Source organism: Oncorhynchus nerka, linkage group LG28, assembly GCF_034236695.1.
Source record: "Oncorhynchus nerka isolate Pitt River linkage group LG28, Oner_Uvic_2.0, whole genome shotgun sequence".
NCBI lineage: Eukaryota > Metazoa > Chordata > Actinopteri > Salmoniformes > Salmonidae > Oncorhynchus > Oncorhynchus nerka.
This window is the reverse complement of record NC_088423.1, coordinates 43,667,103-43,683,985: the sequence shown is the minus strand read 5'-3', so window position 1 is coordinate 43,683,985 and position 16,883 is coordinate 43,667,103. Positions and strand designations below refer to the sequence as shown.

General features: G+C 42.0%; 1 protein-coding gene across 1 annotated transcript in view; it reads right to left on the bottom strand.

The window, feature by feature from the left end:
- The window catches only part of LOC115113258 (PDZ domain-containing protein 8-like), a 70,722-nt gene that overhangs the window by 31,736 nt on the left and 22,103 nt on the right, over positions 1 to 16,883 (bottom strand). Inside the window, exons 2-3 of the mRNA XM_029640727.2 lie at positions 12,043 to 12,171; positions 2,310 to 2,412 (exon numbers count right to left, since the gene is read on the bottom strand). Of these exons, the coding sequence (XP_029496587.1) occupies positions 2,310 to 2,412; positions 12,043 to 12,171 (232 nt within the window). The remainder of the gene's footprint in view (positions 1 to 2,309; positions 2,413 to 12,042; positions 12,172 to 16,883) is intronic.

The window sequence follows — 16,883 nt, the reverse complement described above, 5'->3', positions numbered from 1 at the left end:
TAGAAATTGAGCTCATCCCATTTCCATTTATCATCCTTGAGCTGTTTCTACAACTTGGAGTCCACCTGTGGTAAATTCAATTGATTGGAAATTATTTGGAAAGGCACACACTTGTGTAAGTAAGGTCCCACAGCTGACAGTGCATGTCAGAGCAAAATCCAAGCCATGAGGTTGAAGGATATGTCCGTATATCTGGGGAAGGGTACCAAAAAATGTCTGCAGCATTGAAGGTCCCCAAGAACACAGTGGACTCCATCATTCTTAAATATAATAAGTTTAGAACCACAAGACTCTTCCTAGAGCTGGCTGCCTGGCCAAACTGAGCAATCGGGGGAGAGGGGCCTTGGTCAGGGAGGTGACCAAGAAACCAATGGTCACTCTGACAGAGCTCCAGAGTACTTCTGTGGAGTCAGGCCTTTATGGTAGAGTGGCCAGACGGACGCCACTCCTCAGTAAAAGGCACATGAGAGCCCGCTTGGACTTTGCCAAAAAGGCACCTAATGGACTCGCAGACCACGAGAAACAAGATTGGAGGAAACCTGGCACCATCCCTATGGTGAAGCATGGTGGTGGCATCATGCTGTGGGGACTGGGAGGCAGGGACTGGGAGACTAGTCAGGATCAAGGGAAAGATGAACGGAGCAAAATACAGAGAGATCATTGATGAAAACTTTCTCCGGAGTCATCAGGACCTCAGACTGGGGTGAAGGTTCACCTTCCAACAGGACAATAACCCTAAGCACACAGCCAAGACAACACAGGAGTGGCTTTGGGACAAGTCTCTGTATAGGTTTGAGTGCCCCAGCCAGAGCCCAGACTTGAACCCAATCAAACATCTCTGGAGAGACCTGAAAATAGCTGTGCAGCAACACTCCCCATTCAACCCGACAGAGCTTGAGAAGATCTGCAGAGGAAAATGGGAGAAACTCCCCAAATATGGGTGTGCCAAGCTTGTAACGTCATACCCAAGACTCGAGGCTGTAATCGCTGCCAAAGGTGCTTCAACAAAGTACTGAGTAAAGGGTCTGAATACTTATGTAAGTGTCATATCAGTTTTGAAATGTTTAATACATTAGCTAAAATGTAAAAAATAAAATAAATAAAAAAGTCATAAAGGGGTAGTTAGTGTGTGTAGCTTGATGAGGGAATTTTGCAATCAAATTTAGAATAAGGCTGTGACGTAACAAAATGTGGAAAAGGTCTGAATGCTTTCTGAATGCACTGTAGGCTACAGAGCAACAACAAAAACAGTTTGAAGCAAAGCGTGAAACTCAAAACAAGCTTAATATGGGAAAATGTAATGGTAGAGATATAATTAGGTCTCTCTCAAATTAATGAGGGTAAAATAAAAATGATGTTCATTGGCTCCCTCTTCAAAACAAACATCACACACACACACACACAACTGTAATTTACAGATCATGTCATGCTAGAAAGCATGGCTTACTGAGAGGATACTCAGTAAATAAGGATTACTGAGACATTTATTGGAAGAGACGTAGCGAAGAACAAATGTTAGTGGCATTGCCCCCTGCTGGACAGGATGGAAGCTGCTCCTTTAATTACAATGAATATGAAATAATTGTTCAGAGAAATTACCTCTTGAATGAAACTAAAATGAACTTTGAGCCAATACAAATGACAGTTATACACACAGAAAGAAGCAGCGTTGGGATGTGTGAGCGGTGGAGTCAGCAATTAGCCTAGACTTGACATTTCAGTCCCAAATGGTCGTTAGGCGTTACTTCCGAAAAACCCCAATGTGAAAATGCTAATATCTCTGAATTGCTGCAATTAGAAAAGGTTTGCTCTAAGGCCTGATTATGTGTTTTCTTTCAAAATGTTACTGGGGGTAATTGACTTCTCAGATGGGGGAAGTTAAAAGATTTGTGTCAATAGATCAAGTGTGTCATGCTTCTTCTCTAATGGCTATGGTCTCTATCATGTTAATATCTGTGAATAAAAATGTATAAAAATCAGTGAAACCGATAAATGTCACCATTAGGTGTTTTGTTGTTTAGCAAATTAACGTTTCACAAATGTACCTCATCTATAAGAGTTAAACACCATTGCCAAAATGTGACAATTGATTTGGATCCCAAAAATAACATGGAGCACCGATACGATACTTTGTTTGTTATTCTTCTTAAGGAAAACGGTTCCCCTTGTTGAACATGGGGGTTCAAACGTGTCAGTAGCCTTCTGGCTTTTTGTCAGATACAAATAGGCATTCAACTCGGGTGGTCTTTAAGATGACTGCTGTTTTACATGGGGGAGGGGGGAGGAACAGTATCTTAAGAGAAGCCCACCGTTTTGATGGAGCTGCGCGTCTTCTCTTTCCACTCATGGCTGCTCAGCTCAAAGGTGCAGTGCACGTAGGTCTCTCTGTCATACGAGCCCAGGATAAACAGCCTGAAGGAGAAATTACAGAACAAAAAGCTCATTTAGACAGTACATCATTGCGGATTCTCCTGGTCTCCCTATGTATAGTGCATAGCCTACTGTATGTAAACCTGTTGATGCCACTATGTTTTCTGGTGCTACTAAGATGTATCAGAGAGACCCCTGACCAATGGTTGCAATGATACTAAAGCAAACAAACACTGTCAAGGCTATTGCTGCCCCCTGGTGTAGTAATGAAAATACACAAGAAAAGCATAAACTACTGTAGTATAGCAGTAGTATCTGCACATTTGAAGTGTTGAGCTATTTACACTCCCGTAATTATTTATTTTGGACGCTGAAGATAAAATGTTTCAGTACAGAATGTCACCTTTTATTTGAGGGTATTTTCTTAATACATACCCGTTTTACAGCACTTTATTTGAAGGTGTCATAAGTATTTTTACAAATGTACTTGTGTATAAAAGTAGTCAAGTGTTGTATTTGGTCCCATATTCCTAGCACAAATTGACTACATCAAGCTTGTGACTCCACAAACTTGTTGGATGCATTTGCAGTTTGTTTTGGTTGTGTTTCAGATTATGATGTGCCCAATATAAATGAATGGTAAATATTGTATGGTGTCATTTTGGAGTCTTTTTTGATTGTAAATAAGAATGGAAAATGTTTCTGAACACTTCTACATTAATGTCATGCTACCATGACTATGGATAATCCTGAATACTGATGAGAAAGTTAGACGCACAAAGATCATACTCCCAAGACATGCGAACCTCTCACCATTACCAATAACAGGGGGTTAACTTTTTTTTTTTTGGGGGGGGGGGTATAATATATATGCCTGTAACTTTCTCGCTCATCATTATTTAAGACTGATTCATGATTATCCATAATCATGGTAATATCCACATTGTGTTCAGAAACATTCTATTCTTATTTACAAAAAAAGTGCCTTCAAAAACACAATACATTATTTTCCATTCATTTCTATTAGGCACAACATAATCCGAAACACAACCAAAATAAACGGCAAATGATTCCAACAATTTTGTAGAGTCACAAGCTTGATGTAGTCATTGTGTGCTAGGAATATGGGACCAAATACTACACTTGACTACTTATGACACCTTCAAATAGGGGGTAATAGATACATAAAGTTATTTCTTTCATAAAGTTCTTTCTAAACGGTAAAACAGTTATATAAAACACCCTCAAAAAAAAAAGGTGACATTCTGTAGTGTCTCATATGAAACGGTTCATCTCAAATCCAAAATGCTGGAGTATAGAGCCAAATGAAAAGTTTTTGCTTCACTGTCCAAAATAATACATAGGAGAGTCTTCTTGTGTATTGTGGGATTCATTTCTACAATATACAGTACGTAGACCTATTTGAAATTGATGGTTTCAAAATGTATATTTTTTTACTTAATTTTATGGTCATAAAAATACAACTGACAAGTGTTTAAAAAAGCAAATAAAAGAAACTGTAGTAACCATTTTTTATTTTCCCCAATTAGACCACTGGATAAACCCATTACTTAAATCAATTGAGTCCCCAATTACTGTATACAACAAGCTCAGTATTTATACAAGATGTGTGGATTCTGGATTAACAATATACTGACTATGTCTCCATCTGGTGGTAGTAGACAGCACATTTTACACAGACTTGATAACTTAATACTGTCACGGACTGATTGCAAATCTTAAAGCTCCTCTCTGAATTTGGGTAAAAGCCGACCACTAAAGCTTTGGACACCCTTCTTCTGTCTTGACCAGCAGTTTTTCTTTATTTTTGCTATTTTCTACATTGTAGAGTAGTGAAGACATCGAAATAACACAGTAATAACCAAAATAAAAGTGTTTAACAAATATATATTTTAAATGTGAGATTCTTTAAAGTAGCCACCCTTTGCCTTGATGACAGCGTTACAAACTCTTCGCATTCTCTCAACCAGCTTCATGAGGAAGTCACCTTGGAATGTATTTCAATTAACAGGAGTGCCTTGTTAGTTAATTTCTGGAATTTGTTTCATTCTTAATGCTTTTGAGCCAATCAGTTGTGTTGTGAAAAGGTAGGGGTGGTATACAGAAGATAACCCTATATGGTGAAAGACCAAGTGATTTATAAATCAAAGAGACTTGCTTGGGTCAAGAAACACGAGCAATAGACATTAGACCGGAGGAAATCTGCCCTTTGGTCTGATGATTCCCAAATTTGCGATTTTTGCTTCCAACGGCCATGTCTTTGTGAGATGCCGAGTAGGTGAACAGATGATCTCCGTATATGTGGTTCCCACCGTGAAGCATGGAGGAGGTGCTTTACTGGTGACACTGTCTGATTTATTTAGAATGCAAGGCACACTTAACAAGTATGGCTAGCACAGCATTCTGCAGCAATACGCCATCTCATCTGGTTTGTGCTTTCAACCTCCAGGCTGTGTAAGGGCTATTTGACCAAGAAGTGCTGCACCAGATGACCGGGCCTCCACAATCACCATTGAGATGGTTTGGGATGAGTTGGAATGCAGAGTGAAGGAAAAGCAACCAACAAGTGCTCAGCATATGTGGGAACTCCTGGAAATGCTGGTTGAGAGAATGCCAAGTGTGCAAAGCTAATTTATTTATTGATTTTTTTACTTTTATTGAATTAGGCAAGTCATTTAAGAACAAATTCTTATTTACAATGATGGCCTAGGAATAGTAGGTTAACTGCCTTGTTCAGGGCCAGAACAACAGATTTTTACCTTGTCAGCTCGGGATTCGATCTAGCAACCTTTCGGTTACTGGCTCTAACCACTAGGCTACCCTGCCGCCCCGTCATCAAGGCTACTTTGAAGAAACTCAAATCTAAAATAGATTCTCATTTGTTTAACACTTTTTTGGTTACTACATGGTTCCATAGTTTTGAAGTCAACACTATTACTCCACAATGTAGGAAATAGTTAAAAATAATAATAATAATTAAAAGTGAATGAGTAGGTGTCTCCAAGCATTTGACTGGTAACTCTATATTCATACAGAGCCTAGTGAAAGTCTGCACACCCCTTGCACAGTCTTCACATTTTGATGCCTTACAATTACATCTGAAAAAAGAGATTCATTTGGATTTTATTCCTACAGATCCACACAACCTACTGTTCGTGGCAATGTCATTTCGCTAAGTTTACCTTTAAGGGCCTTGGTTGCAAACAGAATGGATGATTTGGAGTGGATTTTTTAACACCAGCTTTCTTCTTTTCATTTTGTCATACAGGCCAGTAATGTGGAGTGAAAGCAAAGTTGTTCCTCTGTATTTTCAAGTATTGTGGTGGCAGCATCAGGTTATAGATATGCTCGTCACCTGCAGCGACTGGGGAGTTTGTCCGGATTTAAATATTTAAAAAGGAGCCCAGGTTAAAAGTTAGAGGAAAACCTACAGCAGTCGGAGTTTTATTTTTCAGCGGGAGAATTACACAGATTTTAACACCAAAGTCAACGTTTGAATATTGCTGTCCATCAATGATTCCCAACCAAATTGACTGAGCTTGAGCAATATTGACAAAAACTATAGCTGCTGTAAGAGTTGTGCTTAGTTGGCAAAATCTTATTCAAAATGAGTCACAGTTGAATTACTGCCAAAGCTTCTTCCACCAAGTATTAACTCTGGGGTGTGAAAATATATGCATTCATATATGCAATGTGTATTTTGTATTCATTTGGAGGGGGAAAAAACTGACTTTGAAATCCCTTTTTAGATTGAATTTTAGACTTTCACTAGCGATGTATTTTGGACACATGGTAGGCAAGAAAAAGCAAGCATGCTATCATTACCTTTTAAGAGGTTTCTCACCGTCTGTTGGTAGTAACCAGACAGAAAGTAGCCAAAACTAAGAGAACATAAAGAACATGATAGGCAGTTTAAAGAGATCCTGTTGCAATTTGCAATCGATCAAATATTCATCTGGACCAGTGCACTGTTCATTTCAGGCCTATGTAGAATATCCTGATATTCCTCTGAATATCAACCATTTTTTTTCCCTTAAAAGTGCATTGCTTATCCCCCAAAAACTAAGACCTCGCAGTTTGGTTGCAGTTGGCACCATCCCAATGGAATTCCACATAGACAAACCCAATATTGGGCACGGTAAGTTGAGGTGGATGGTTGTCATTGTCAGACATGTCTGGCTGGCCCAGTGAGGTAATAGGGTATCCATTTGCAGCAGCTGTGAGGATAGGAGTGTCAGCCAGCCAGTCATAGCATTGGCCTGGCCTCATAATGGGCAGGGACTGTGCATTATTAATGAGGAGCCGGTTTCTGGATGTCCTACCGTTTCAGCCACTCCACTACTATACCAGACCCAAGCAACATAAAGGCTTACACCACCGTCAGCAGAGGGTGGAGGAGACAGAGCTCAGACCCAGAGCTGGCATGTTTACACATTTTCATTGGCCCAGAGTAGAGCTCTGGAGGTCATGAAATTGTGTCATCTGGTTGTCATGCAAAAGTCTGCCGGTCTCACGGTAATTTGCAGCTAATTAACATAAACATGTTTAGCATCTCAAGGCCTCCGCGCATACAAGCCGCTGGTGCATGCATTTCCAACATCTACATTTAAAAAAAGTCTAATAAATCAATTTAATATACACCATCACAATAAATCCATTGTTTATTTTAGTCAGATCTAAAGGAATTTGCCCTCCTTTCGGCAAATCTGAGCACAACTCCATTTTGTTGCTCCCAGCCTATAGACAGAAACTAAAACAGGAAACGCCCGCGCTCAGGTCTGTTCAACGCTGGTCCGACCAATCTGATTCCACGCTTCAAGATTGTTTCGATCACATGGACTGGGATATGTTACATTACATTTACATTTAAGTCATTTAGCAGACGCTCTTATCCAGAGCGACTTACAAATTGGTGCATTCACCTTATGACCTCCAGTGGAACAGTAGTGCATCTAAATCTTTTCAGGGGAGGGGGTGAGAGGGATTACTTTATCCTATCCTAGGTATTCCTTAAAGAGGTGGGGTTTCAGGTGTCTCCGGAAGGTGGTGATTGACTCCGCTGTCCTGGCGTCGTGAGGGAGTTTGTTCCACCATTGGGGGGCCAGAGCAGCGAACAGTTTTGACTGGGCTGAGCGGGAACTGTACTTCCTCAGTGGTAGGGAGGCGAGCAGGCCAGAGGTGGATGAACGCAGTGCCCTTGTTTGGGTGTAGGGCCTGATCAGAGCCTGGAGGTACTGAGGTGCCGTTCCCCTCACAGCTCCGTAGGCAAGCACCATGGTCTTGCGGATGCGAGCTTCAACTGGAAGCCAGTGGAGGGAGCGGAGGAGCAGGGTGACGTGAGAGAACTTGGGAAGGTTGAACACCAGACGGGCTGCGGCGTTCTGGATGAGTTGTAGGGGTTTAATGGCACAGGCAGGGAGCCCAGCCAACAGCGAGTTGCAGTAATCCAGACGGGAGATGACAAGTGCCTGGATTAGGACCTGCGCCGCTTCCTGTGTGAGGCAGGGTCGTACTCTGTTCCGGATAGCATCGGACAACAACATTTATGTATATGCTGAGTTTATTAGCAAGTGCATCAGTGATGTTGTACCCACGGTGACTATTAAAATCTTCCCCAACCAGAAACCGTGGATTGATGGCAGCATTCGCGCAAAACTGAAAGTGCGAACCACTGCTTTTAATCATGGCAAGGCGACCGGAAACATGACAGAGTACAAACAGTGTAGCTATTCCCTCCGCAAGGCAATCAAACAAGCTAAGAGTCAGTATAGAGACAAAGTAGAGTCGCAATTCAACAGCTCAGACACGAGACGTATGTGGCAGGGTCTACAGGCAATCACGGATTACAAAAAGAAAACCAGCCCCGTCACGGACCAGGATGTCTTGCTCCAGACAGACTAAATAACTTCTTTGCTCACTTTGAGGGCAATACAGTGCCACTGACAAGGCCCGCTACCACAACCTGCGGGCTCTCCTTTGCTACAGCCAACGTGAGTAAAATATTTAAACGTATTAACCCTCGCAAGTCTGCTGGCCCTGACGGCATCCCTAGCCCCGTCCTCAGAGCATGCCCAGACCAGCTGGCTGGTGTGTTTATGGACATATTCAATCAATCTCTATCCCAGTCTGCTGTTCCCACATGCTTCAAGAGGGCCACCATTGTTCCTGTTCCCAAGAAAGCAAAGGTAACTGAGCTAAATGACTATCGCCCCATAGCACTCACTTCCGTCATCATGAAGTGCTTTGAGAGACTAGTCAAGGATCATATCACCTCCACCCTACCTGACACCCTAGACCCACTCCAATTTGCTTACTACCCCAATAGGTCCACAGACGAAGCAATCGCAATCACACCCTAACCCATCTAGATAAGAGGAATACCTATGTAAGAATGCTGTTCATCGATTACAGCTCAGCATTTAACACCATAGTACCCTCCAAACTCGTCATTAAGATCGCAACCATGGGTCTCGACCCCGCCCTGTGCAACTGGGTCCTGGACATTCAGATGGGCTTCCCCCAGGTGGTGAGCGTTGGAAACAACATCTCCACCCCACTGATCCTCAACACTGGGGCCGCACAAGGGTGCATTCCCAGCCCTCTTCTGTACTCCCAGTTCACCCATGACTGCGTGGCCATGCACGCCTCCAACTCAAATCATCAAGTTTGCAGACGACACTACAGTGGTAGGTTTGATTACCAACAACGACAAGACAGCCTATAGGGAGGGGGTGAGGGCACAGAGTGTGGTGTCAGGAAAATAACCTCACATTCAACGTCAACAAAACGATAATGATGATCGTGGACTTCAGGAAACAGCGATGGGACAGTAGTGGAGAAGGTGGAAAGTTTTAAGTTCCTTGGCATACACATCACAGACAAACTGAAATGGTCCACCCACAAGGACAGCGTTGTGAAGGCGCAACAGCACCTCTTCAACTGAAGAAATTTGGCACATCACCGAAAACTCAAACTTTTACAGATGCACAATCAAGAGCATCCTTTCGGGCTGTATCACCGCCTGGTACGGCAACTGCTCCGCCCACAACCGTAAGGCTCTCCAAAGGGTAGTGAGGTCTGCACAACGCATCACGGGAAGAAACTACCTGCCCTCCAGGACACCTACGCCACCCAATGTCACAGGAAGGCCAAAAATACCATCACCCGAGCGAGCCACTGCCTGTTTACCCCGCTATCATCCAGAAGGCGAGGTCAGTACAGGTGCATCAAAGCTGGGACCGAGAGACTGGAAAAACAGCTTCTATCTCAAGGCCATCAGACTGTTAAACAGCCATCAAACATTGAGTGGCTGCTGCCAACATACTGACTTACATCTCTAGCTACTTTAATAATAAAAAATTGGATGCAATAAATATATCACTAGTCACTTTAAACAATACCAGTTTATATAATGTTTACATACCCTACATTACTCATCTCATATGTATATAATGTACTCTATACCATCTACTGCATCATGCCTATGCCTTTAGGCCATCGCTCATCCATATATTTATATGTACATATTCTTATTAGTTCCTTTACACTTGTGTATATAAGGTAGATGTGAAATTGTTAGGGTACTTGTTAGATATTACTGCACTGTCGGAACAAGAAGCACAAGCATTTCGCTACACTTGCATTAACATCTGTATGTGAGCAATAAAATTTGATTTGGATAGACATTTTGGAACATAGCATAAGGTAATCACACCATCTGGTATGAATAATAATAATAATAAATAAACTGTCCACACTCAAAAGCGATTATTCTAATTTGTTTAATTTTGGAGTATAGGCTAGACCAATTATGTACCAAAGGCATCTTAAAATCAGTTTAGTTTCTTGTTTTTCTGCCATGCGTAATATGCTGTAGGTTATATATTGTATAACGGCAGAGTCATAATTCAGGTTTTTATTTCATGCTTGCGCTCATAAGCCTCTGCGGCTGTATAAGCCCTAATATGCCAATGTGTGTTTTGAATTAATCATCACCTTTGAAAGCACTGTTCCATTTTGTTGTGTTTCGTTACCATTTGCATTGATGTCAGAGTGGTTAGAGGGAAAATAGAGCCCTGAGTACCAGGCCATTAGGCCATTAGCAAGTTGGGTACTACTATAGCATGTCCAGTGTGCATAAGAGGAGATTACCATGACTCAACAGTCACATGGAATTTTACTGCGGTCATGACTGTCGGTGAGGTGGTGAAACAGTCACCGCAACAGCCCAGTGCAGAAGTGGGTGTTTCAGGAAGGGAGAGGAGACTAGTGAAGGGATACATCACTTACCCCGAGACAAAGGGCTGCTTTTTAAGTGCGCCCTCTAACATGGAACCCAAACCAGCTACGCGCGTGCGCCATCGTGCATAAATGTATTTTGTCCCCCCACACCAAATGCGATTAAGACACGCAGGTTAAAATGTCAAAACAAAATCTGATTTAGGGACCGGTTGAAAAGTATTAAACATTTATGGCAACTTAGCTAGCTAGTTTGCACTTGCTAGCTAATTTGTCCTATTTAGCTAGCTTGCTGTTGCTAGCTAATTTGTCCTGGGATATAAACATTGAGTTGATATTTTACCTGAAATGCACAAGGTCCTCTACTCCGCCAATTAATCCAAACATAAAATGGTCAACCAAATCGTTTCTAGTCATCTCTCCTCCTTCCAGGCTTTTTCTTCTCTTGACTTTATATGGCGATTGGCAACTTTTATAAATTAGGTGCATTACCGGCACTGACCTCGTTCGTCTTTCAGTCACCCACGTGGGTGTAACCAATGAGGAGATGGCACATGGATAGCTGCTTCTATAAATCAATGAGGAGATGGGTGAGGCAGGACTTGCAGTACGATCTGCATCAGAAATAGAACTGACTTCTATTTTAGCCTTTGGCAACGCAGATGCTCATTGGTGCGCGTGAGCAGTGTGGGTGCAATAATTGAATAACATGCATGTCTAAATTTATTTTGCAACGCTCGCGCACACGACGTGAGCGGTGTAGTCAGCCTGAAACTGTGGTAGGTAGGCATTGTCGCCCAAACGGATTAGGTTAGTTTGAGCAGGCGGTAAGTCAATCATCTGGTAAATTTGTAGCCTTGCAGGTTAAGTTGATTAGTGCTGCATTTCCTTTCTGTGGCTAGAGAATAAAAGGCCTTGATTATTTATGAAGAGCAGGCTTGAACACCTAGCATAAATACTAGTGACAAATGCAATGTTAAAATATAGTCCAGAGATCTTAGGTCATTTTAATACTTATGTAATAAAAGTGGTTTTCACCATAAGATATATCCTAACCTGTCAAGTAGCTCAAACCAGGCTAGAATACACACAGCGGGTGGCCTACCTTATGAGTCTGCATAAAAAGTGCTGAACATAGTGTGTGTTACATAAAGTATTTAGTATCCCTGTGCAGAAAAGCTGTGGAGACCAGTACTGTTGAACTATTAATAATGATGATCAATAGCATTTCATTCTTATGGTCTCATAGGCCTGTTAGGACCATAACACTAACTACATACAACACGGGAAGGGTTGACTTGGTTTGAGTATAATTATATTATTTGATATATTCTCTGATAAAAGGGGGATTGCTGTAATGCATAGGGAAATACCACCCCACTCTCAAATATTACCAAGAATGAGTCATCCTACCTGCTACATTCAACGAGGGTGACCCTAAGCCGACCCTCAACCAATCCTGAGTCCTGAACAGAGAGGTCCAAGTCACAGGCGGAGGATCCAATGGAAGGTTGCACTTGGAACGGGAAGAAGGGTTTGTATCTGGAAAAACACAAAAAGGTAAACAATGAGTAAATGATTATACATTTGTTGTATACTGTTTGTGATTTCAGTGAGACTATAACTGCTGAGGAATTCTACACTTGAAAGAACTCGGGGCCTAACTGAAAACAAAATTTAGCCATGTTTGACAATCGAAGCATAGGCCTCTGGCTTTTCCATTGGGGGTAACATCTACATTTCAGAGGATGATCTGCTGTTAGCCCACAGCAACAGATTAACAGACACAATCGTTAAGCATTTCTGCTTTGTCAGCATCCTCAGGATTGTCTCTATTAAGTGACAGAAATACAGGCTCAGTGATAAAACTAGAGACAACCAACAGTCTAAAACGCATGCTAAAGCTGCTATTGACGGCTTATTCACAATACCTGCACAAACAAAGCCACACAGTATAGGACTACAGATATAAAAAGGCACAAAACAAAATAAATGCACTGAATCAATGTGTGTAATAAATTAGTGTAATATGTTACATTGAAATTACATTAATAATTACACAGTAATAAGGGCACTTCCTTGCTCAGAGAATGAATGGGTTGGAAAAGGGAATGAAGAAGACAATGAGAAGAAGAGATGAAGTAGAAAGAGAAATGAGGAGAAAATAAACATTTTAGGAAATAAAAGGAGAGATTGAGAGGATATGGAGTTGAAACATGAAGGAGTGATGATGTAGAGATGAGGAAAAGTAGGGGAAAGACGGAGAACAGATAGATAAGAAATGTTGGAGATGCTATAGGAGCGTCTACAGGAGCCCCACTGTTCCAGTTGGCAGGAAGGTAGGAAAGGCAGGAGGAAATCCATATCCTGCTGGGATCAGATTATCTAACAAACCCTGGTTGTTACCTGCTCTCGCTCCACAGCAGGGAGGCTGACCTCAACCAATGCGGGGCTGAGAAAGACACTCACAGCTTGGCTCTCCATCTCTCAGGCTCGCCCTAGCTCACACTCTTCTACTCACACACTGGCCCACTCTCCCAACATGACGTTCTCCTGCCCGTTGCTCGCACAACCTCTCTCCCTGACCATACACACAGACACCCTCACAAAATGTTTGGTCCCAGCACTGTAACTTCCGCAATTGGGTGTGGTCATTGGCTAAAAGCAGCAGTAAGGCAGATGGTTAAACTGTAAATAATGGGTTGTTGTAATTAGGTAATAAAAAGCATGAGTTGGCACTCACCCAAAATAGTTATTTGAGGTGCTGACTAATGGGGAGTAAACTGTATGCTATTAAATAAGAGAGCCTCACACTCCATATACAAGCTTCCAGTAATTAATTGGATAAAGCACCAACTGTGCAAAACAGTGACGCAGAAACGTTGGTGGTTCACCCAATAAATTACTGGGAGCTTGAATATACAGTGTGCAACTCCCTTTACTCATTGTAATTAAGAACATCATGCTGTTTGGGACCACACGTATGCCTTTATTTTTGGCCCCTGATGATATTTCTAGCCTGAAGCCCCTCACATTCTAAACCAGATAAGATTTTGTGTAACTGTTCATAATAATCTAAAATGGAAGATGTGAGATAGCCTATGCATAGACGTATTGAATAGAAAAAAAGTATAACTCATTCTAGTTCTGTGAGCCTAACTCATCTCCAAAAGTCAAAGCAGGGAAACTTACAATCTCAATCAGCAAGTCAATGTCCAACCAGAGGGAAAGAAAATAGACCACCTTTACTCCACACAGAGACGCGAACAAAGCTCTAACCCACCTTCCATTTGGCAAATCTGACCATAAGTGTATCCTCCTGATTCCTGCTTACAAGCAAAAATTAAAGCAGGAAGCACCAGTGACTCGGTCTATAAAAAAAGTGGTCAGATGAAGCAGATGCTAAGCTACAGGACTGTTTTGCTAGTACAGACTGGAATATATGTTTTGGGATTCTTCCGATGGCATTGAAGAGTACACCATATCAGTCACTGGCTTTATCAATAAGTGCATCGAGGACGTCATTCCCACAGTGACTGTACGTAGATACCCCAAACAGAAGCCATGGATTATAGGCAACATTCACACGGAGTAGAGCTGCCGCTTTCAAGGAGCAGGATTCTAACCCGGAAGCTTATAGGAAATCCCGTGATACACGCCGACGAACCACCAAACAGGCAAAGCATCAATAAAGGACTAAGATCGAATCATACTATACCAGCTCCGACGCTCGTTGGATGTGGCAGGGCTCGCAAACTATTACAAACTACAAAGGGAAGCACAGCCGAGAGCTGCCAAGTGACACGAGCCTACCAGACGAGCTAAATGAATTCTATGCTCGCATCGAGGCAAGTAACACTGAAACTTGCATGGGAGCATCAGCTGTTCCGGACAACTGTGTGATCACGCTCTCTGCAGCTGATGTGAGTAAGACCTTTAAAACAGGTCAACATTAACAAGGCCACAGGGCCAGACGGATTACCAGAACGTGTACTCCGAGCATGCACTGACCAACTGGCAAGTATCTTCACTGACATTTTCAACCTCTCCCTGGCCGAGATTGTAATACCTACATGTTTCAAACAGACCACCATAGTCCTTGTGCTCAAGAACACTAAGGTAACCTGCCTAAATGACTAGCGACCCGTAGCACTCACGTCTGTAGCCATGAAATGCTTTGAAAGGCTGGTCATGGCTCAATACACCACCATTAGACCAGAAACCCTAGACCCACTCCAATTTGCAAACCACACCAACAGATCCACAGATGATGCAATCTCAATCGCACTCCACACTGCCCTTTCACACCTGGACAAAAGGAACACTTATGTGAGAATGCTGTTCATTGACTACAGCTCAGCGTTCAACACCAAAGTGTCCTCAAAGCTCATCACTAAGCTAAGGACCCTGGGACTAAACACCTCCCTCTGCAACTGAATCCTGGACATCCTGACAGGCCACCCCAGGTGGTAAGGGTAGGTAACAATATCTGCAACGCTTATCCTCAACACGGGGGCCCCTCAAGGGTGCGTGCTCAGTCCCCTCCTGTACTCCCCGTTCACTCATGACTGCATGGCCAGGCACAACTCAAACACAATCATTAAGTGTGTCAATGACACACCGGTGGTTGGCCTGATCACCGATAACAATGAGACCTGACCGTGTGGTGCAAGAAGAACCACCTCTCCCTTAATGTGATCAAGACAAAAGGAGAGGTCTACTTTTAAATTCAGACAGAGATGCTTGTTCTAGGTCCCAAAAAACAAAGAACTCTTCTGTTGAATCTGACTATTTATCTTGATGGTTGTACAGTCCTCGGATTTACTCTGGACCCTGATCTCTCTTTTGACCAACATATCAAGACTGTTTCAAGGACAGCTTTATTCCATCTATCTAACATTGCAAAAATCAGAAGCTTTCTGTCCAGAAATTATGCAGAAAATATCATCCATGCTTGTCACTTCTAGATTAGACAACTGCAATGCTCTACTTTCCACCTATCCGGATAAAGCACTAAAAAAAAAACTTCAGTTAGTGCTAAACACGGCTGCTAGAATCTTGGCTAGAACCAAAAAAAAAGAGATCATATTACTCCAGTGCTAGCCTCTACACTGGCTTCCTGTTAAACTTCTTAGGGCTGAGATCCCGCTAACGGGATCGATATGACAACAGCCAGTGAAAGTGCAGAGCACCAAATTCAAAACAACAGAAATCCCATAATTAAAATTCCTCAAACATAGAAGCATTTCACACCATTTTAAATTTGCACTTCTTGTTAATCCCACCACAGTGTCTGATTTCAAATAGACTTTACGGCGAATGCAACACAAACGATTGTTAGGTCAGAACCAAGTCACAGAAAAACACAGCAATTTTTCCAGCCAAAGAGAGGAGTCACAAAATGACTTTGATGATCTTCATCAGATGACACTCATAGGACTTCATGTTACACAATACATGTGTTTTGTTCGGTAGAGTTCATATTTATATAAAAAATCTCACTATATATTGGCGCATTGTACAGTAGTTCCAAAAACATCCAGTGATTTTGCGGAGAGCCACATCAATTTACAGAAATACCCATAATAAATGTGAATTAAAATACAAGTGTTATGCATGGAATTTTAGATACACTTCTCCTTAATGCAACCACTGGGTCAGATTTCAAAAAAGCTTTACGGAAAAAGCAAACCATGCAATAATCTGAGTACGGCGCTCAGAGACCGAACAAGCCAAAAAGATATCCGCCATATTGTGCAGTCAACAGAAGTCAGAAATAACATTATAAATATTCACTTACCTTTGATGATCTTCATCAGAATGCACTCCCAGGAATCCCAGTTCCACAATAAATGTTTGTTTTGTTTGATAATGTCCATCATTTATGTCCAAACAGCTACTTTTGTTAGGACGTTTTGTAAACAAATCCAAACTCACGAAGGGCATCCACTAGAAGCAGACGAAATTTCAAAAAGTTCCATTACAGTCCGTAGAAACATGTCAAACGATGTATAGAATCAATCTTTAGGATGTTTTTAACATAAATCTTCAATAATGTTCCAACCGGAGAATTCCTTTGTCTTCAGAAATGCAATGGAACGCGAGCTAACTCTCAAGTGAACGAGCGTCACGAGCTTGTGGCACTCTGCCAGACCACTGACTCAAAGAGCCCTTATGAGCCTCTCCTTTACAGTAGAAGCATCAAACAAGGTTCTGAAGACTGTTGACATCTAGGGGAAGCCTTAGGAAGTGCA